The sequence below is a fragment of the Ceratosolen solmsi genome, unplaced genomic scaffold (genome assembly GCF_000503995.2).
Source record: "Ceratosolen solmsi marchali unplaced genomic scaffold, CerSol_1.0 scaffold13, whole genome shotgun sequence".
NCBI lineage: Eukaryota > Metazoa > Arthropoda > Insecta > Hymenoptera > Agaonidae > Ceratosolen > Ceratosolen solmsi.
The window spans coordinates 951098-975016 of record NW_011948418.1 but is presented as its reverse complement, the minus strand read 5'-3'; the positions used below and the strand labels follow the sequence as shown (position 1 = coordinate 975016).

The 23919-nt window shown below is 27.9% G+C and overlaps 1 protein-coding gene across 5 annotated transcripts in view; it reads right to left on the bottom strand.

Annotated features, from left to right (window-relative positions):
* LOC105360084 (WD repeat-containing protein 47) overlaps nucleotides 1-23919 on the bottom strand; it is a 119046-nt gene that overhangs the window by 8814 nt on the left and 86313 nt on the right. For 4 of the 5 annotated variants that reach the window (XM_011496875.1, XM_011496870.1, XM_011496873.1 and 1 more), the window contains one exon: nucleotides 844-1040. In XM_011496875.1, coding sequence (XP_011495177.1) covers nucleotides 844-1040 — 197 coding nt within the window. Of the gene's footprint in view, nucleotides 1-843; nucleotides 1041-9653; nucleotides 9799-23919 lie in introns of those variants that run through there. The other variant, XM_011496874.1, reaches the window with a different exon arrangement.

The window sequence follows — 23919 nt, the reverse complement described above, 5'->3', positions numbered from 1 at the left end:
ATATTCGTTTTTAACAAATAGAAGAAATGTTATTATTGTCCAATAAATGTAATGAGCTAAAATACTAAAACAGTACAGTTTAGCCATGCCTACTGCCATTATCACTGCACTCAGCACACACATACGTAAAGGTGATTTGAATAATGAATGTTAATTAACTGAAAAATTATTTCAATTAAGATTACTTCTTTTGAACTAATTTTCAGACTGACTAATTCACGGTTCCGTTAACGACAATTACAATTGGAAAAAAGTCGCATTAACATTAAAAGAAAAAAAAATATTTCAATACAATCGACCGTACGACTATTAATTTTTCTTCTCATACAATCAATTGCTCATTACAATGTAAATCTCACTATTTTCGTTCTGTAAAAACGATCTATGAAATTTCTATGAAATCCTTTCTATTCATTATGAGCATGCAATATCCACTGCATCATGCATTAATTAATACACCGATATCAAAACACACGTACACTTAGTATATATTGTCACTCGAAAAATTTATAATCTTGTTGCCCCATCGTGAAGTAAAATTGCTGTCCAATGCTTCTGTAATCTTCTTGATCAAACACATGGATATGGTTTAATATTAAGATAACAACTATTATAATAGCCTCAATGATATTAAATAAAATTAAGCAATTCTACTAACTCAAGTATAAATGGATAAGTGAGTAAGTATGTAAACAATCATACGTCACGTATCATATTATATTATTCTACATCGCTTGTATTATCTTAATGTGAAAATCAAAAGAAGATTACGCAATAGCATCCTGACTCGGTGTAAAGAGGCAAGCATCGCTTACCCATTCAAAAACAAACGAAAGAACTTACCGTACGTCATGCAGTTTGGGATACGCGCATATTCGGAGTGTTTTGGAATTGGAGCCGACGGCGTAGAGTTTCCCGTGCGGATGGAATTCGGCACAGCGGACCGCTTGCACATCCTCGAGGGCGGTGACAGGCACGAATCTCGGACGTCCGCTACCGCTGCTCCCATTGCTCGTATCCAAATCTGGTCTCGGCTCTTGCTGCGACACACACACACACACAAGCACCAACAGACTTTATCATTAGCGTGTATTATAGAGTCGCGCTTTTTATATTATTTGGCATAATGTAATGTATGAGGGAGAAGAATCGTTTTGGAAGTTGAGCGGGAGGGGACTCGATAGTGACGTAATATTTCGATGGATATTCAACTAAGACAAGAATTGGAGATAGAGAGATAGAGAGAGAGAGAGAGAGAGAGAGAGAGAGAGAGAGTGATACGACGGTTTATAGTGTACCTACAAAATAAATACTTAAAAAATTTTTTATACATTTCTTTGCATAACCGACCTTTCGTCCAAAGAATTTTGATTAATTATCATGGCAGGAGGACGCATGATGCAGTAGTAATAAACTGTTATTATATGTGTTTAGTATTTTACAATTATCAAATGATTCTAAAGATCAAACGAGTATCGAAATGTTATAAAATATTTTGCAAGTCATGGCTTATGTAATTGAACAATGTTATATTATTTTCATTTTTTCATGATGAAAAATGGCGTATAATCGCCATCGATCGAAAAGTATAGATCCAATGAATTTAATACGAACTTACAAGAAGAAAGTATAGAAAGTCATCTATCATATTTTTTCTGTTTGAATAGAAAATAAAACGCTGCTGATATGTTAAATTGATATTATAAGTATATGTTGATATCATTATTGCACAAACTAGTGTGCGTAAGGAAAACAATATGAATAGATGAAATAATAATTATATGAAAAGAAAAAATGACAAGAACCTTAATTTATGATAATACTACTTTTCTTCGGACTCTAGAATTTTTTAATATACAGCTTATTAGATGAGACATATACTACAATTCATATATTTATATATAAAGATAAATATTATTATACTATGTTTGTGTCTTTTTATGTTTGAAAGGAGAATTATTAATAAACTGATTTGTAAAAACAAAAATAATATCATAGTCCGAACTCTGAGAAGCGCCTCATTAGAAATTGGAGTAGGAAATATGAAAATATTTTGCTTTGCAGCTTGTAAGTTTGTAAATGACTTTTTATCAATCAATGACTAATAATCTCTCGTATTACCAAAACATTATATTTACAAATACAACTTTTAATTCTAAACAATACACTTCAAATTTTTATCTACGAACTGTTTAAAATATTTTAATCTTAAATAATAGTACTAATATAATTTTAATGAACAGACATAACATTTATATGATGTTTAATGTGCACGTGTCAACTAAAAAGCATTATAACTCTCTATTAAAATATAATCAAAATAATTATTTATCGTGTAAATATATATTTTTAAATAAACTCTTATCTAACAATAAAATGTATTTGGTTTGTTTATCGATAGTTTGTAGAAAACTAGTACTCACAGATACTTCAATAAATAGGTGTAAATAAAATACATAAGTAAGCTGAAGAATATGTAGAGCTTCAGAATCTTCATACTAGTAAATAACATCTGCACATGGAATTTACTTTCGATGTATTTCAAATTAACTTTATTTTATTTTGCGAAATTCATGATTGAATAGTCAATTCTTTATTGTTAATTTCAGTTAAATATTTGATGTGCGATGAAGGCATTTTATAAAAAAGAAAAGAATAATGCAAATCCATTCGATATAGGAATTTCATTATTTTAAGTATTTCAAATAATTAAGGATACATTGAACATGAAATATATCAATGAATACGCAAGATAAATGAATAAAAATTTTCTTCAACATAAAGTTTATGGATAATCATCATCGCTCGAGAGTAAAGATCTCTTTACTAGAGTCCGTCACCTCCCGTTCCCAATCATCGTATCTAACGGTATATTCGCAAGCTTTTACTTTCAAAAATCTCCCGTGCGCACGCACGCACAAATACACCTCTACAATGTTATACATATTATCAACCTTAATAATCTATTCTTCATTAGCAAACTAAATGAGATTTAGACCTTGTTATCTTTGCCAACCGAACGCGACAGCTTTCGCATATAATGATTAACATGAGCGGGTAATAACGCATCGCCGTGCACTTATACACACGTAATACGTGTAAGCGACAGACATTTAACGGTAAAAATGCAAGGTGATTCCATTTCTTATGATGAGCTGCGGCGAGTCCCGATAAATTTTCGTATAGAGAGAGAGAGAGAGAGAGAGAGAGAGAGAGAGAGAGAGATCGGTAACATAATTTTTTTAAATTTTTTAACGGAGTTGTTTCCGCTTACACGTTTATTGAGAAAGAAATGAATTCAATGTTGAAATCTTTACTGCAAGTAGGTAATAATTAGTAGATAACTTGATGTACGATTTTATAATTTATTATCTTGAATGAATTCTTGTACACGGGTAGAAAGAATACTTTAAATTTATTAAGAAATGTCTCTCATCAATCTTAAAACAATAGTTATACGAATTAACTTCGGATATTAAAGGAATTAAATTTTTGCATAAAAAATGATTCCTCATTATTTGTATAACTTTATAATAAATTATTTGTTTTCAAATGTTGCAAGAATTAAACACTGCAAATAATAAAGCAAATAAAGAGCATAAAAATGTGACATTTATCGTTTTCAAAAAGTTCTATTAATTATTTATTTTTCTAAATGATTTGGAAAGTTAATATGTTAATTAAGATAACCTGAAGAAAAAAAATTCTATATATACGTGTCATGATTTTAATTATTCCACTTTCACGAACATGAAATTGCCGTTCTCAAATTATAGATCGATAATTCAGTTCGCAGGTCTTCACTAAAGGATATTATTCAGTTGGAAAAGTTTTTTGAAGAAAAATAATTCTTAGTGAATGTTCATAACTATTTCAATTGGTTGAGGAGGAGGGAAGCAGGTTCTCTCTTGCCGTGCCTTCCATCATCCATGGGAGATATGTCGACGACATTTTTGTAAAGTGTATACTTTTGTAAAATACTTGGTTTAACAAAGTCCCCGCAGCAAGACAGATTCATATTCACGACAGGGAATGGTTCAGTGGAAATTAATAAGGCGGCAAACTATTATGAAGCTATCGAAAGATTGGCAGTTGGAGTCAGGAAATAAAAAGAGTTTCGAACACTATTCGATGTTAAAAATAATTTTGATCAATAAGAATAAAAAAAATATATATATATATCGTATATCCTTATAATAGATTATTATTTATTAATTAACGAGTGTTAATTAGTATTTTACAAAAATCTATTCAAATACCCATAAATAGAAGGTAACCATTAAGTTTCGAGTAATTACGTAATTAAATTGACAAAATTTCAATTATATTTTCTAAAAAAACGTATATTGAGGTATTTTTTCCTGTTATTCCAAAATTTAGATTGATAATGTAGGCCGATGGTGTAAACAGATGTTAAGCGTTGAACATTGAGAAATTGACGAAAGTATTGCCGGAAGTCGCGAGAAAACGCGCGCCACTTGCTTAGTCATAAAAAATGAAAATGAATGGTGCCTGATTTTCGATGATTAAAGATCAAGAAAGAGAAAGAAAAATGGATTTTATATTATACACTGGAAAATAAATAATTTGAATAATATGAAAATAAGACTTAAATAAATAGTCAATATAAACGTTATATAATTATAATATATAATTATGTAATATAAATTTGTATTACGAAGATTATATTTTGGCATATCGTATAATGAATGTGCAATTAATATTGCACAAATGTATTATCGCTTAATTTTCAATATTTTTATCGTTCAATTAATCATAATTTCATGAAATTTCAATTGACCGATAAGGTGCACTTTTTCAATGACCAAATAACCAATTGATTTATCAATTTTCCAATTATAAATCAGAAAAATTTCATAAGTTAGAAATAAATATAACCAAAAATTCCACAATATCACATTTTAACTTTATACAGTTACATTTTACGTACTTCAAGCTTATTTACACATAATTTACCTGACATTAATATAATAAATAAATAATTTTATGTACTTTCGAAAGATAATTTTTAATATAGTATTTTTCAAACATCCTCTAATATACAGATTACGATTATTCTATTAGAATGCATAAAATTATACTTATAAAAAAATCGTTAATATTGTTTCTTTTTATATATCATAATAAGATATAGATCTTAAAAATATCTTGTTGATCTTAAGTAAAATATTAAGGAATAAGTTATTGCTGACAAAGGAAATTGCGTTGGGATTTAATACGGAAGTGTGTAAATAAATGGCATTTATCAGTGAGAACGAGGTCAAATTTAAAGGAAGAACTTATTAAAACGAGTTGAAAGAGACAACTTACACTTGAAAAATATTAATAGCAATTATTATTAGTAAAATATTATTTGATTGCATAATTTAATGAATCTCCTATTTAATATAATTGGAGAATTATTGAGCGAATCAACTATTGGCATGAATTTAACATTGACTAACTTGCGTTAAATTTTTATTATAAATATTAATTTAAACGTATTACTAAATTATTTTTTTTTGTAAAAGTACTTCAATAATATAAAAATAAAAGAAAGAATTACATTAAACAATTAATATTACATAGGCACATTCAAACTGATCGCATGCATAGGATAAATAAGATATTCATCGATACTGATGATTAGCAAATATATAAACTGTTTCTATGTATTTTATAGTTAATACCATAGAATAAGTGAGAAAAAACATTCTTAAATTTATAAAACTACCTATAAAAAGATAAGATAACGCGATTGAAATAAAAAATATTAATTAAACTATTAATTTTTTTACTACAATGTATTAAAACAAAGAATTGTTAACAATAATTTATAAAATAGGCATTGATAAGTATAAATGATGATTATTATGAAAACTTTATTTCCACAAATATATTTATTATAATATAAGCCATGACGTAACATTAATTATTATGTATGCGAAATAAATTATTATGTTCTAATATAATTTTTGTTTTATTTCTTGTATTATTAAAAATAAAAGAGAATCATAAAATTCCTTTACGACTATTTAAAAAAAAAAAAAATCATTATTTTACGTATTGATAAAGTTAAATATTTAAAAAAATTAATAATATAATGAAATATATATATATATATATATATATACGAATAACATAATTTGTTATTTAAATGTTAATAAAATTAAGTATAAACTTTAATACCAATATATAATGTTTATGCATTCATAGTTTGTAGACAATACATAAAAATTTCATATACACTTATAAAGACATTTTTCTAAACAAATTACAATTTTATCTTTATGGCCTTAACAAAAAAAAAAAAGCTTTATAGATTTACAACTATTAACGAGTTGCACAAGTAGTTAAGACAACCCACAGATATAGTTACCGTAACTTTTCTATCGCGCATTTGAAAATTGCGTTTATGGACACCATGTGCGTTCTTTTATTTCGTAGAAAAAGTAAAATTTGCATCGTAATATGCAGTATCTCAATTCACGAAAATAACAAGAAATACATATGAGCAGGAAGCACGCGCAACTTTAGTAGAAAAAAAGCCGAAGAATCTAATAATAGGGAGGACAGAATCACGGAAGCCATGAAATAAATAAAGTCTGGATCAAAATATTATTTCACGGATGGAGTATCTTAATGACAACCCCATAACACCGGGTACTGACGTCATTTACCGACCGGCACGAATATACAGAAATTGTAGGACACATTCGAGTAATTTCAATAAATACATACTAGATAATAATTATACGTGAATAAAAAATTAGCCGATTTGTCCGATTCACCCAATACAGTTTACGCTCAACAACATAGAAATATGCTGTTGAACAACTGGCAAGGTTGTATCGTTTAATATCGTTAAATAATATCTTATATAAAACTCTGATATAAAACAAAACCTTTTATTCATATATTTTCTTATTAATGAGATTAATTTTAGAAATATTCAAGTTACGTCAAAAAAACTTTTCTAAGCTCATAAAAGTTCCGTAAGCATAGAATAGCAAGGAATTGTTCTATTCTAAAGCTAAGAAAATATTCCAGCAGAAATTATTAACATTACAAACGTCTGTTACAATAAAATAAGAAAAAAATTAATATCTTTAATATAATTTTTAGGTATAATATTGATCATATTAAAAAAAACAACAACAAAAAAACAACAACAACAACAACAAATTATAAAAGTAATAATAAAAATAGTAATAATAATAATAATAAATAAAAACAGGTTAACTGCCAATTTTCATTATAATTTAGCGTAAAATAAAATGTTTTGATTTTCTCAATGATGAAATCTCTACATACTCAATAAAATTAGATTTTGCCTTAGAACTTTTGCTGTTTATGCATTCAATAATAAATATCCTACACGTCAACCTACAATCAATAAAAATTTGTTTGCGAATGAAATCTTTTGTAATTTTTTAATATGCTCGAGCTATCACCAGCAATTTCAGAGAAAGTAAAAAATCCAAAGCCTCGTTCAAGTAAGAAAAAGTCACTCGACCATCATAATTCCGCCTTTTTCGAAGGAAACAAATAAGAAGAAAAATTAAACCGTAGCTTAGTCATTATTTACAGCCTTTCTAAATCTGTAATTCTCGCATCGCTTATCAGTGTAACCATGACTCGATTAAGTTACAATTCCCCGAAGTCATTCTTGCGGCTCGAATTTTGTAATTCTTTTTTCTATATTGGAGGTACGTTATTTCGTTTCTAGTTGAATACGTTAACCAAGATTTTTATCAAAAAATTTGGTTTTGAATCCATCGAAACAATTCTACTCACTAGTTTATGATCCGAAATAGCAAATCTTTTTTTCTTGTTTTGTTTTGTTTTGTTGTTGTTGTTGTTTTTTTTTTTTTTTTTAAAGTAAGTAATGATTTATTCGTTGGAACTTTATTCGCAATCGCCGGATTTTGAAAATATTTTATAGTATTAACTGATAATTCAGTCAATTCAATATTATTAAAGAGAATATTTATCGAATGTTGTTGTTACATGACCAAAGGTCTTTCACAAGCAGAACATTATGGGTGTTTATCGTCACCTTTTTATTCACAATCACAATAAACTGTGCCTCTCGGATAAAATTGTTTAATTTAAAAACCTGCTGACATTCGCTAACGCTAGCTTGAACATTATCATAACGACCGAATCACAAACACATTTTCATTATTAATTTGTTATCTTTATACCAACACATTTACCATTGCATTAGCAAAAAAAAAAAAAAATAATGTTTCACGAATGAAAATTAGCATGTTAAAGTAGAATAAATATAAAGTTCTTCTTACATGTTAATTAAGATTTTAAGAGACGATTGCTTTCTTTTAAAAGGCAATATTAAAATATCATGAACTTTCTCTAAAATCATAATGTAATTTTGTCACTCGTTTTGATCTCATATTAAACGCATTTAATATCTGGTCATTTTTTTTTATTTTTGTAAACGATAATAGCCAAGACACTAACTTTCCATGTACGTTTTAAATATTATAATAATTGGATTGCACAAAAATCGGAAGATACGAAACTTCATGTTAATTAGTTTGTTTATATTGCTGGAACTAGGAAATAGATGGCAATTATCGATAAAATCAACACCTTTTGTAATCTCAATTGCCAAATGATCATTTCCCGCGCTTCTCAATTTTCATCACATTTGCAAAATGATAATTTATTAGGCGAGCATTTAGTAATTGCATCTTCGATTTTACAATTAAATCAACTATTTTGCTGCCTGTGAAATCCTGTGAAATCCTGTGAAAAACTTGTTGCGAATAAATATTCTTAAAATTGAAGCTTTAATTTTTAAAAATGAAACGAAAAATGATCTAAAGCTTATTCGCGAGAAAGTGGTTCGCAACACAACTCATGGAAATAATTAAAAAATAATTAAATATAAAACAAAAAAAAGAATTAATTAGCTTCTAGCATTTAATTATTAATATGTATTATGATGTGGCGTTAAAATGTAATTGAATTTTAAATTAATTGAGTTTGGGGATGGAAATGGAAATGCTTGCGTACAACCTATTTCTCATGAAAAAAATTATTTCTTTCCATTTGCAATAACCAAGCCTTTCTCAAATATCATGTTTTTTTTTTCAATGATTTTTCTAATGATTTCAAAGCCCTAGTCTTACTAATAAAATATCTATTGATATAGGTTCACACTAGTTGAGACTAGCAAATATATGTTTATTGATATTAATCTCGTAATATATTTGTTATTTATTAATCGAGCTCCAATGCTATTAAGATTGATATGTTATATGTTTTGATTTTCTTTATAGGATAACATAGATGTTACGTTCTTGTTATTACGGCGATACTATCATTTCTCTTAGCCATTACGAATAATAATGTCCCTTATAAAGTTACAATTTAATCAATATTCAACTAATTAAAAATAATGACCATCGAATTGGCAATGGAAAATTATAATGAGATTAGGATAGAATTGGGAGGCGCCGTCCACTTACGGACTCGTTAATTAATCTTAGCGTCGATTAAAATTAAAATCACTCAAATGAAGAAAGTAGCGAGTTGGTTCGATTGTAGTCGCAGAGACAGATCGCATAAAATGTCGCTTAGAAGTAGGGACAAAGTGGGATGTGAATTGTTGAGGCAAGACAAACCATGTAAGGCCCTCTACGTTTGCAGGTCTTATCGCTCGACCTCCCGGCCCGTGGCTGCTTCGCACTTTTATCAAAGGCCGAACGATCGAGCTCCTCGACGTCTACCTCCAGCAGGTTCTCCATGGACCTTCGACCGCCGCCGCCGCCGCCGCCCCCGCCACCGCCCTTCGACATCACGTTGCTCTTGCTGCCTGTCCTAACGCGATTCCCGTTCATGTCGCTGTATTCCTCCCACTCGCTAATCTCGCTCCTCACGTCCTCGAGGGATCTGGTGCGGCCGATCGCGCAGGTACAGGGCGGTACGCTGTGCCTACCCGCGACTATCCCCGCGGAACCGGAGCTCTTGGTGCTACGGTTGCGCGAGGGCCTCGGATGCTGTTGATGCTGGTGCTGGTGCTGGTGTTGGTGCTGCTGATCCATGAGCATCATCCGGGGCGAGATGGCGAGCTGAGCAGGAACTTGGAATCCCGGGAGGGCCTGGGGCGGCGGGGTCGGCATCGCGTTCCTATATAGGGGCGTCAAGTAGTAGTAGTCGCCACCTTTACTGGAGCCGGGACCAGGGACACGGCCCGGCATGTAATTATAATCGTGGCCGGGGATCGGGCTCATCCATTGGGTCAATGTGTCCAGAGGCATCGGCCGATAGCAGATCGAGGGCCCGCGCGAGGCTGCCTGATTTCTGTAGATCGTGGGCCAAGGCCGATGGTGCTTTATCTCAGCGCCGAAGCGAGGATCCAAAATCCTAATGTCCCCCATTATCTATCCTACTTGCGCTTCTATCGCTTGGCCGATTGATGATGAGGTCTTCGGCAATTGTTTTTTTTTTCTCGAAGGAATCACTTTTGAAAATCTTCGATTACTCGGTACTTTAGACGATTTCGCTACTTTATAGCCACCACACGAGAAAATATCTTCCGGCATTAGAGATTACGCTAATGGCGACTGCACATCCGCGCACGCACGCAGGCACGCACTGAAGCACGCACGCACTTGTGTAAATTTTGCAAATTTACGCATATAAAGCAGTCTCGTACACGGGTACTGTAGGGTACTTTTTACGAAAATGCAATGCGCGCTTTGTACGTCATTCGGCTTATTGTGGAGTAACAAACGAGTCGTGGGAGATTATTCTTTCGCGACGATCCTTGCGTGTGCGAAACCAATTAATCGATTCATCCGTGATAAATCAACGTTTCCAACATATTTCTTTTTTGCGCCCAGATTTCACTCAATTACGACTTTCTATGAAAAATAATAAACCATCTAGAGATTTACCCAATGAACACTCGATGATCGCAATGTTTTATGAACAATTAAGGAGGTTAATTGTAGAATATAGTTGGCACGCAAAGCGATGGGAGCTAGCTTCTGGATATCGTTGAGAGAGAGAGAGAGAGAGAGAGAAATGTTTTTCGTGCGTAAGGCTTCGGAAAATAAGTGGGCCGTTGCAGGACGACGATTCGTTGAATCCAATCGGATAAGAATTCGTTTGGATGCCCGTAGTACGCGAGCACGTGCTCACTACCAATTTTGCCACTTTCCAACGGACGCTACGGGCGATCACGTAAAGAATCACTGCTGGTGTGCTCAAAGTTTTTTAATCACCTCTGTAAAAAGAGATTTTTTTATTATCGTTCACACTTGTCCTCGGGGTATTATATTTAATAACAATCACCGATAATGTCATGCATATTTGCAAGCATACGGTGTCCTTCGGTGACCCCCTCCTACATTGCGGCAATGCCTTAGTATCGTAAATGTCGCAACAGCAGAAATCGATCCTCACAGTCTTGACACGAAGATACTAATGCGAACTAATAATAGGTTCGAGTGCGACGAGTAAGAAGATTTCCAAAGGAAATGGTCATCTTTCGCGGGTGCACATCGCTCGCGATTAAAACTCGGAAACTTAGAGATATAGAGATTGATAGATGAAGCATATATATATATATATATATATATGAGTGCGTTTGTATATGCGCGCGCGCGCGCTTTTTTGGTGTACGAGTGTATATAGCGACAGAATGGCTGCACATGCACACGGACTGTTCTTACCGAACGAAGAGCGAAAAGACAACTGCGCAAAGAACAAGACGACCCACTTCCATCGTCGACCAAGTGCCGAGAGTTTCCCCACCTTGGAAAACGCCGAGACTCTAGCCGCCACCTCTGATATGCTCCTTTGCAGTCAGGAAGGATCTCGATTTTCTTTGGCTGCGTACGATCGTCTATTATACTCTGCACTTTCTCGCGAGGTGCAACTTACTTTTGCCCGCCGCGTCTACGCGGGGTCATAAAATATCCCATTGCAATTTATCTGCTCAGCGAGTGGATGGGCGGGAGGGGGGGGGGGTTGCATGAATTTATTGTTTGCGAGTAGGGTTGTGTGCAACTGCCAATCCGTGCTTGGTATTACGAGTATTTAAAGAGGCATAAAGGTTTGAACAAATTGATCACTTCAAGCGCTAATGTTATTCATAGGCAAATCTGTAATTCTATGTATTCGCGATGCGGTCGTAATATTCAAAATCATTTTCAAACGATTTTATTATCTCATTTTCGTCTATTTTTCGTTACGATTTGCAAGCTTTTATTATCCCATGATTTTTTATCCTCCATTTTCTGCTGCATTCGTAAGACCTAGTGTTATGTAAATAACCCATTAGCCACGATCTATACTCGTAAATATTTAAAATTCACAATAGCGCGTTTCTTTATTGGGATATTGATGCATAAATATTATTTTTCTCTTGAATTTTAAATTCTAATATTTATTTATTGAAAATGATTTTCACAAGCTGAAAAATAATAGGTGCTGCACGAGTTCACGACGCTTACTGATTGGTATACCGACAATCGATCTTATATTCTTAAGGCAATTCCCTCTTAAATACAAAGATATGCAATTACTTTTAAAGCAATCGACAAAGCACAAATACTTGGCACTTACATTATAATTAGAATGTCGAGTAACATTTCTTTAAGTAAAAACGTGAACGCTGCTTCATAGGTTTCTTCGAGTTACGAGGATTGTTCGTTATAGGCCAACGATTGCGAATTAATATACTTCGTACGCGAAAAAATAGAAAAACTTGCAGGAATCAGGAGCGTAATAAAGTAAGCTGCGGAGCGGGCATTACAGGATTTGAAAGTGTGCGCTTCTCGAATATCTTTGGTCCATTACAATTATATATTTTTTGCATAACAAGCCGGCACTCAAAGCACTCAACTCTTGTCGACTTTCAGTTTTCCGCATGTCCTTATAAATCCTACGCTGGTATTTTAGATCAAAATTTCACTTTTTCTATCAGATTTCTCCAACTTATGCGTTATGTATCTAAATTAAGTTCATTATTCTTAATAAGTGAAAAGATTAGGTTTTATAAAACAAATGTTACTCCTTATTAGAGTATATAAGGTAGTATGGATAATACATTTTAATAGCATATCATTGTGATCACGTGACAGAATTAAATTGTAATAAGTACGCTAATAAGTTTAACTATATTAAACGGCATATTTTTCGTTATAACTTTGCTTTAATATTAATGATATTTTTAATGCGCCAGGTAAAATCCGCGGTACATGAGATTAATTATTTCAATATAGAAAAAAATTTCTCATTCAATCAGTTAGTCATTCTGCGTAATACGTAATAAACTAATTAATTAATGTAACTTTTAAAACAAAGTTTCTGGAAGCATAAGAATTGAAAGACATAAGCAAAGATGTTAAACGTATTTTAACTGTAAACAATACGATAGTACAATTCGGTGTCTAATAAACTTCATTACGAAAAATGAATAAAAAATCTTAAATTTTTATTATTAATGAATTACCTGTGACCTTAAATTTGTCTTCAATATAAAGTCTTTTATGAAACAGATCGAATGTTATTAACTATATTTTAACCTATTAATTGCTCTAGTCAATTGTAAAATTTTATATTCTAAACAAATTTACCAATTAACGGAAAATTTCTTCGGATAGATCTTAGTTGTTATGAATTGTAAAGCATGCACTATCCTATAATTTTTCATTTTCCTTTAAATTGCAATGTTATCTCAAGAATGAATTTTTGTCCCTATCCGTCCTATATATTTGAATGATTTATAAATTATCCGATACAAGTTTCATCTTTTCGTAATGATTTATTATTTCCGAATAATGTAACTCGATTTTATAGGAATCGCAAAAACAACAGCATTGCTTGATATTTCTATTAACAAAACAATAACTTAAGAGAAATTTTACTTAACGAAAATGCCTTTTAAATAAACAACAAACGCCATAATATCCGGACAAAACATGAAGATTTGTTTCACCCTAAATGCTACAAGGCGATTTTTTCGTATGAATTGGAAAATGATCGACACGCCTACTTTACATGTTCCATCCATTAAATGTAAACTTACAAAATCACGAAATACCGTCATGAGTATTCCATTTGCCTCGAGTGTAAGTAAGTGCGGAGTATTTTTTCTTTATCGATTGTTTTTCAAAAGCCTAATGAATTTTAAAGGACGCCGGCGCATACATCGAGTTATTCGTTTTCCAACATAATTTTCTTGCTTTCTCTCAGCCGAGACACGCTCCGTTAATAATCCGCGCCATTTGTTATGTTCATGACGGGTCAATTTCCCCGTTTATACGAGCGCGCGCACTTGCTCACTTCACTTTTGATTTTCAACTTGACATCATCATCGGCAATCCGACCGACGTCGCGAGAATACGCGACTTTCGCCAACAATAAAATTGCCGATAATGATAAACATACGTGTCTATAAACAATGTATAAATTATCGGTTTCTAATTCGACGGGCCAACGACAAATATTCGTCTTTCACGTAAATTAATGCATCTGTACGTTGGTGAAAGCTTAGGATTGGAGAATATCTTGGTTCGCTAATAAATGATTCGCATGACTTCTATAATTTAATTCGCCATTTAATTTATAACGGACGTTACACGTATTTCAAGCAATCAGGCTTAAGTTAAAAGCTTCATTGAAATTCTTATTAAAATTATAAGTCATAAGCTTAACACCATTAGTGTCATAATTATAAATATTTTTATACCATAATAAAATACTGACAATAAATAATAACAATTAAACTAATAAAAATCAATGCTTTTACTCATTGCACGAACAATGGTTATATTTTATTAATTGGATGAGAATAATTTCAATATCGATCTCTTAGCATTCTTGAAATATCAATGTTAGTGTACAAAATAATAATAATTTAATTCTTTCCACAAATAAATCGTTCATAAATAATGACAGTCATAAATTTAAATATTAAATATAATATTTCTTTTCATAATATAAATTATAGCAACAAAACAGATCTAATTTATTTAATCGAGCGTATAACGGGGAAAGCATATTTATCTTGAAAACAAAAATTATAATAACAATAAAAATTATAACCTTTTTACAATATCATATATTATTTTTTAATTCGCTCAATTGATAGAATCTATTGTATCATCGAGCATAACAATTAAAGAATAGCAAATAAAAACTTACATTACATAACCGAACGAAAATCTCAATTTCATTACTATTGGTAATCCATTGAAAAGTAATTACACAATTTGTGCAATAATTTAATATCAAGACGAAACAAGATATAATTTTGTTTCGTTTTGTCATTTATTTTAATATTACACAGAGCATTTCTTTTTAGAAAACAGATTTACAGTATCATATTTATTAAATATTAAACGACTACTTTCATTTATAAAAAATAAATTGAATTTTATTGGGCTTATAAAAGCAGTATTTAATGATAAAACTATAAAAGAAACTAATCGTAAAATTTGATAGCTTAAGTATTGTTTGTAATTTAGAAAATGGATTGAATTGAACATAACGTTATTGTTTACGATTTGTAATTTCATTATTAACAAAATTTTAAACGATAATGGTAATAGAAAAATGATCCATTTTTATATGAAAAAAAAAAAAAAAAAAAAAAAAAAAAAAAAAAAAAAAAAAAAAAAAAAGTTGAAATTATCAATTTAATTTCTTATTCGTCATTGGCTTTTGTATTTAATATTTTACTCCTTACGAGCAAATTTTATATTTTTTTTTTTTTTAAAAGCTGCTGCTGATAGATTATTCATGTTCTAAAATTGTTAAAATATTCTCCAAATTAAATACATTTTTATTGTGCATTCCGTTACGAATTTTGCACTAAAAAAAAATATTTATGGATAGATACTTAACAATGCAGATGCAATACTAAATTTCATCATTATGTTAATTAAAATCATTATGTTTTGTAAATTAATTCTTTATCTATCCTATTACACGAATATTATTAAAATATATATGTAGTGTATTTGATTACGCTGATAAAGATTCACTTATCAGCTTTCACATTGAAATTATTATTACTATTTAAATCAATAAAATCAATAAGATTATCATTACGTTTTATCACATAGAGAAATTGATTTACATTGAACTATATCGACATTTTATTATTAATAGAAAGAAAAATATTAAAATTTAAGTTTCTCGAAAATTACAGTTCAATATCTGTATGCGGACAAAATACTATTTAAATTCATATAATTCATATTTGCAGAAAAATAAAATAAATATAATATAAGCGTTACGTATTTTTTCTATATAAGTCGAATGAAAGTATTTAAAATTTAAAGTTAGCGGTACTTCTAGGAAATAAGAGAAAGTAACTTATCTAATTCAAGTACGAAATTAAATTTACATAAATGACAGCATTTCTATTTGTGAGTATAGGAAAAATAAGATTTAAATAAATCTCGTAATATGCAAACCTTCAAATACTTTCAGTTCGTTATGTAGCATTAAGGTGTAAATTTTTTTTCTTTAGAAGAAAAAAATCAAGTTATGTAAAAGGTTTAAAAATCTTTAAAACTATCGTTTTAAAACGCATGAAAGTCCTGTATATTTTATATATTATAGCAAAAAAATTGTTGTTCAGTCCACTAAATGAAGACTTCATTACGATACGCTAAGCGAGGCTCAACAACAATTTATAATGATAAAGAAATTCAAGCTGTACGATAGGAAATAAAAAAAAAAAAAATAAATAAAAAAAAAAAAAACCTTTAAAACAAAAGCCGCACCAGTTAAGGAGAAACATCCGTTTATTATATTCAAACCATAATGCTTAAGTGATCGAAAAATGTAACAACGATAAGGACGAAAAACATAATATTCATGTTTATATTAACTGAATTTAACTAGAGCGTATTACATAATACAATATTATGAGTGTAATTTGAACCATTTACAAAATAAAAATTTTCATACGCCAATGATATCGCTGAACATAATAACAGATCATATGAATTAACAAAAAAAAAAAAAACATAAAACTTGATACAATGTTTATCATGTTAATTAATAAAAAGAAGAAAAAAAAAGTAACATGAAACTTGAAAAAATGTTTATTAAAACACAACTACGTGATAATTCAAGATTTAGAAATAAATTTCAAATGGAATAAAATTCAATTATTGTAAAATATTTTCTTACGAATAATTACTAACTACACGATAGTATGTAAACAAATTTTGAACCTCCAAATCAGAAGTTAAATGATATTTAAACATCGGATTTTCTCATCAAAATATTCGAATATAGAAATAGAATACACGAGAGACACTTATTTGTTTAACAAAATAATATCGTTCATATTCTAATTTCATATACTTTATTACGCGTTACTTATTACGTTATTAAACGATAACGACAAATATATTATTACTTAATATGCATAAACATTTCATTTACGATTCTGATGAATAGCCATCGCAGTAATTTATTAATCATACTTGGTTTAGTTTTACTTGAATAATATGCAAGTGTTAACTGAGTTGGGAAAAAAGTTTACTGATCAATAAAAATAAATGTTGATAACAACGAACCAAGCATAGTTAGAAATTTCATTTTAATAGTCTTGTAATATCATTCCAGCATAACAAATATATAAAAAAACTCTAATGAATATTTTTGTTCCAACGTAACGATTAACTATCTTCAAAAATATAAGTTTTTCATAAAATCTTGCGATTATATATGTAGTTAATTCGACAAATATGATTATTATTATAATTAATATAAATTATTATAAATTCTAATACAATATAATTAGAATAAAAATTATATCTTAAAGTGATATTTAAATTGCTATTTTAAATGCTTTCCCAAAAGAAATTTTAGTGTTTAAATAATTTTATTTTTTCTCTTAAAGTATAAAAATTCACATTTAAAGCATAAATAATGTTGAAATTAATACATTACATCAATTACAAATAAATTTATTGAAATTGTCTCACATTATAATTCTAAAGTAAAGTACATTTTACTAAACCTCCCGCTCACTACTTAAATAACTGAATTATTAGACATTTTGTACTAGTAATTGGTGTTACGTAAATAACAGTTGTACAACTCCATAGACATAAAATATCAATAAAATATAATAAATTTGAATAATATAACATTTATTTTTGTTATTATGAAATAATGAGAACATACAATTTATTTATTTTAAATTGGTATCAATTATATATATATATATATATATATATATATATATATATATTTTTTTTTTCATTTTTCAAAACAATTATACTTTATCTTAATAGATTTTACATACGTCATATGAAATTACATATGCATTAAATTTTAGAATTAAATGTTAAATAAAAGTTGTACATTATATGGAAAATATTATTATTTTTATAACTTATATAATATACCGATTTCATTAATAACACTTTACTTTATGTAATACCAAAGATGTTAAATTTTAGAATCAGTGTATTGATTATGAAAACAATTAGGAAAAGAAAAAAGTAAAATTTTATAAAGCTTATTGAACATAAATATCAAACTATTCTATTAAACAGCATATATATGAAATTTCTTTGCTACTATAAATTTCAAAAATATAAAAATCAATATTATATAAATTGAAAATAATGAAAATAATATAAATTTATTAATAAAAATTAGATAAATAAGACAATAAATTATTTTAAATAATAAGGAAATTTACGTAGAGAATTTTGTACGGATTAAATCAAGATTAAATATTTTGAATTTTTAAAATAAATTAATAAATTAAATTAATAGCAATTATTTTATTTCATGAATCAATGTTCGTATATAATGAAATTCTGTTTTTACATGTACAAATAATATAATAAATATCTTTGTCCTACATCACTTTAATAAACTAATGAATTTATTTATTTATAAATTGTAAGCATTTATTCTTTGCTTTGTCATTGATAGGATAAACGGATCCATATAAATCATCATATTTTTATGAAATTATACAAACTATTTTTTACTGTAACTACTTTAGTTACTGTACTTTACAGTAACTATTTTTTATAGATAAATTATCGAAATATTATACAGTCAATATTTAAATACATATAATAAAGAAAAATATATAATACTGACACATAATCTAAAAATTATTGAATATTTTAAATGTAAGTCAAAGACTTTTATTAAAAAAAAAAAAAAAAAAACAAAAATCTCGTATTATGTGAAACTTCGATAAATACTAAATATTTAATTTCGTATTTCTGTTGTTGTTGTTGTTATTGTTGTTGTTGTTACTGTTATTATTAATTAGTAATTTTAACATTTTTAAGTAATACAGATAATAATCATCAAATTTCTCCATATAGAGGTACCTAAAATCTCTTTATGGTCATTTAATCCTAAAAATGAGACAATAAAAGATTCATTGTACAGTTATAAGAGTTCGAGTTTTGACCTAAAAAATGTAATTCTTTCTTTCATTATTTCCTCTACAAGTAATAGAATTCAAATGTTGACATAATAAAATATTACATTTAAATGAAATTATACTTGTCGTTAAATATCATCGCATTTGTCTATAATAGCATATATATAACATAGTATTTACCAAAAGCAAACGCACACATGTGCAAAAAGTATGAAATTAACTTTTAGAGAAAGTACAGTTACCGACATTGATGCCAATTGCTATGATTTCGTCCGCAGTTTAAATTTTTTTCTAGATATTTCTTAGTCTCTCTTACGCAGACCAAGGACTCGTATCCTTTTGATTAGCAAGATTTTTCCAATCGAATGTTTTCTCTATTCGACATAATGGAAAGCGAATCTGTGGTATTCTGAATGAATAATCTACGTTCGCACTTTGGATCTAAAATGCATTTGTTTCCGTTTCTAGAAATCCTAATTTTCTTTATGAAAAAATAGTTGTATTTATCATTAAATAAATTTATAAATATTTTATTTTGCAGAATATAAAACTTTAAAAAACTTCAATTATAATAAAAATGCTGCACATATTTCATTTCTGTATAAACAAAAAGTTCATTGTTATAAATAACATTAATTTTCTTCCTCAAAACCACGCATTACTACTTTTAATGTCGTATATTAAATTAAATACAAAGGGTATAAATATTTCATATTTTCATAAAAAAATTTTATTTATTCAGCTAATTTATTACATTATTTCAATAAATAAATAAAAATAATATAATAAAATTTTTAATATTGCAACATTTTTTCACTGAATTCATATGTTTTTATATATACATAAAATCGTATTTTGTTAAGAAAAAGAAAATAAATCTAAATAAACAAAAGTTATGTAACATAAAAATTTTCAAATAAGATCCATAAGATCACGCATTTTATAGTTACATACAAATAAAAACATTAGAACAATGCATTTTTAAAATGACAATACATTGTGCAATAATTAATAGAAATTTCATATAAATAATAAGTATTTATATATGAACAGTATTCTTGGATATTTTTTTTTTATAAATTTATAACAAATAGTAATTTAGACGAACATGTACGATGTGACAAAGTGCAATGTCTTCTAATTGTTTTGTTAAATATCATTGTGAATTTCTTAAATATTGTTACTATCAATTTCGTCATTGGATAAATAATAACCAATGAATTAACTTATAGAATATGCACATTAAATATATCCATGGACTTTAGAAAAGCTTTAAATTCAAAATTTAATTTTCATTAAATCATAGTAATTTTAATTGCAATTTTTCCTTTTATATTTTTCTTAACAATAAGAATATTTATAAATGTCATAATTATATTTTCTGAGCGAACGTACAAAAGAATTATTTCCATACATATTGCACTTTAATAATTTTAAATTATAAATATCTATTTTTAAAAATCATTAATTTACTAAAAGATTTGTAATAACTCATCCATATACATCCATATAATGCAGAAGATAAAATGAGCCAATTAAGAAGCAAGATGCAACATTGAAATTCATTTAACTGTAAATTGCCTTCGCTGCTGTCCAGTAACTATCGCCGTTTTTAACAAGAAATTGAAATTTTGCAAATTATGATACGGAAGGAAAAATAGAAAAAATTTTCATATTAATGACTAGAATCACTTAACTGTGATTTTCTTACTTACAAAATTATAAAAACGGAGCATAGGATAAATTCATAATTTTTAAAGCTCTAGCGACTCGAAAAATTGTATGCGAATATTTTGAAAATAAAAAATGCACAGATAATTTAAAGCTAACGTAGGATATTAAGAAGGAACAGTTTACCAACAATTTTATTTCAAAGTATGAATTATAAATTAAACGTTATTTATATTCATAACTGCGACGATATTCATAATTATTAAATGACAGGATAAATAATGCCTCGTAGTGCCTGTAATGACTCCAATTGAATTTTTAGCAAAACAATTTATAATTTCTATTTATATATCTATTGGACGGTAATATATTAGCGATAAAATTTTAAAAACATTTTATTATGGTTATAATGCATGCGTTTACACTATCTAACTTGAGCGCAGCGTAAAAATAATAAATAATACGATCAAAGCGTAGTAATGAAACGTAATATTTTACCACATAAATAATTTAATAATGTAAATTTAATAATATAAATAAAAGATAAAACATTAATTTTTACTATTTCATATTTTTACTATTCTGTGCTGGTATTGTCAAGTTAGATAACAGTTTAAAATAGCATACATATTCATTTTTATCATTACAAATAATAAAAAATTAATTTAATCAATTAATAAAATTAATGTCTCAGACGAAAATTTTAATAAACAAATAACTATTTAATTTTACAATTTTTTTCTCTATTACCAATTAGGAATAATTCCTGTCAAATTAAGATAATTACGTACAAAAACAAAATAAAAAGTACTCCTACGACATTCATTAATTACGTATAAATTTTAAAATTCAAATTTACAAGTTTATTAATAATTCTATCAACAATTTTATCAATAATATTGTTTATAACGATAATTTGTTTAATAGTTTTTACGTAAATGCTTTATAAATTTGAATCGAGCAACAATTTCGTATTAATGTTCGGTATTCAACAAGATTTATTTTTGTAATACCAATAACAGGCTAATTTTTTCATAAATATATAGAGAAAAAGCAATGAATTAGCTTGTAATTAAATGAAAGAATGTTAAGAAAATTTGGCATTATTTATTTATATAGTATTTGTCATCCTTCATATAATTTTCAGTTACCTGTTTAGTTTTTTTAATTCGTTCTAACTAATTGCATTAATAAATATTTCATCTCCTAGGCATTTCTTTTGATCATAATACGAAAAGTTCTATGTTTTATAGTTATATTAAACATAAATTTATTACATACAAATTGAATATTTATTGTATTTCCAATCAAATTTTACAATTATTAGAAGAAACTTATTATCAAGAAATTATTTAGCCGCAAGCAGTTTAACCGCAATGTAAAAATTAATATTACGCTTATGGACAAATTTTTTAAAGTCATAATATCAATAAATGTAAAAACAAATATAGATAAATTCGTAATAATTAATGAATCTTACACAAAACTGCTTTCATTTTGCTGTCGATAAAAAATAATAAAAAAAAAGCAGATAAATTTATGGTATAAACAATTCCTGCCAATTTATATCGACAGACAATAGCTAATCTATTATCGGTCACGTCAATTTCTGGTTATCCCTACTTGGGTAATTTCCTACAATTTCCTACATTATCGACCCACCCATGATCTTGCCCCTTACGGTAACTCGTAAATTTTTCATTCGATATAACAAATGTTAAGATAGATGGACTTTAATATGTGTTTTGTCGAACCATTGGCTTCATTTATATATTATTAATTGACTTATCAAATTCTTCTTATTTTATCATATCATTAGAATATGAGAATTTATGTATGCTCTCTCGTGTTCTCGTCAATGCCTCTCTAAACTAACAATTTATCCATAAACTTTCTATTTTATTAATAATGACTATATTTTAATTGCAATTGCATTTTTATAATGTAAATTCTTGAGCATCATTATTATTATATAATTATAAATTATCTAACATTATTGGAGTATGGTATTACTGCAGATAGAAATTTATATAAAAGTCGTATAAAAATTGATTTTATAACATATACGATAAATAAATAAATCTAATTCATTAAAGTTTTTAACGTAAAAAATTTTCATAAATTTATTTTATTTTATGCTATTGATTGCACATCGTAATACGCAAAAAATCCTTTGCAATAATAGTGTCCTGTATATACAATTTCACGTTGAATTGCTCGATTGAATCTAATGTTTTTTCTTAAATAATGATAAATATTCCTTAAACAGTTTGTACAAATTAATTGGTATTTGTTTTATTTATTTTACTGATAAGAAATTCTAACCTTTGAAAATATAGATTATATATATATAAAAATAAATAGCAATTTAATTTCATAAACTTTCTAGTTAATTTATTACAATTATAAATTTAAAATTAAATATAAAGATAATTTATATAATTATTAATAAAATAAGTGATTTACATTGAGGATTTTGATTATTATACTTTTAACAACAAACATTAAAATGTGACATATTGAAGTAATTGAATTTGACTTTATTTAAGACATTAATTATTATAAATTGAAAACTAAATCTACATTAAAAATATGAAAATTTTTTCGATGATTACATAGAATGAATCCAATAAAATAACTGTTTGTATTTAATACTTAAGTATTTTTATATAACAAATTAAATTGTTCAAATAAATTTTTTACGGAGTTAATCGATACACCAACGGAGAGTATCGTTCTAAATGACTATATGGAAAATTAATTCGTTTGAATATATTTTCGATCTAAAAGACTAAATTAATTTGATATTCAATTTTAAGGAAATT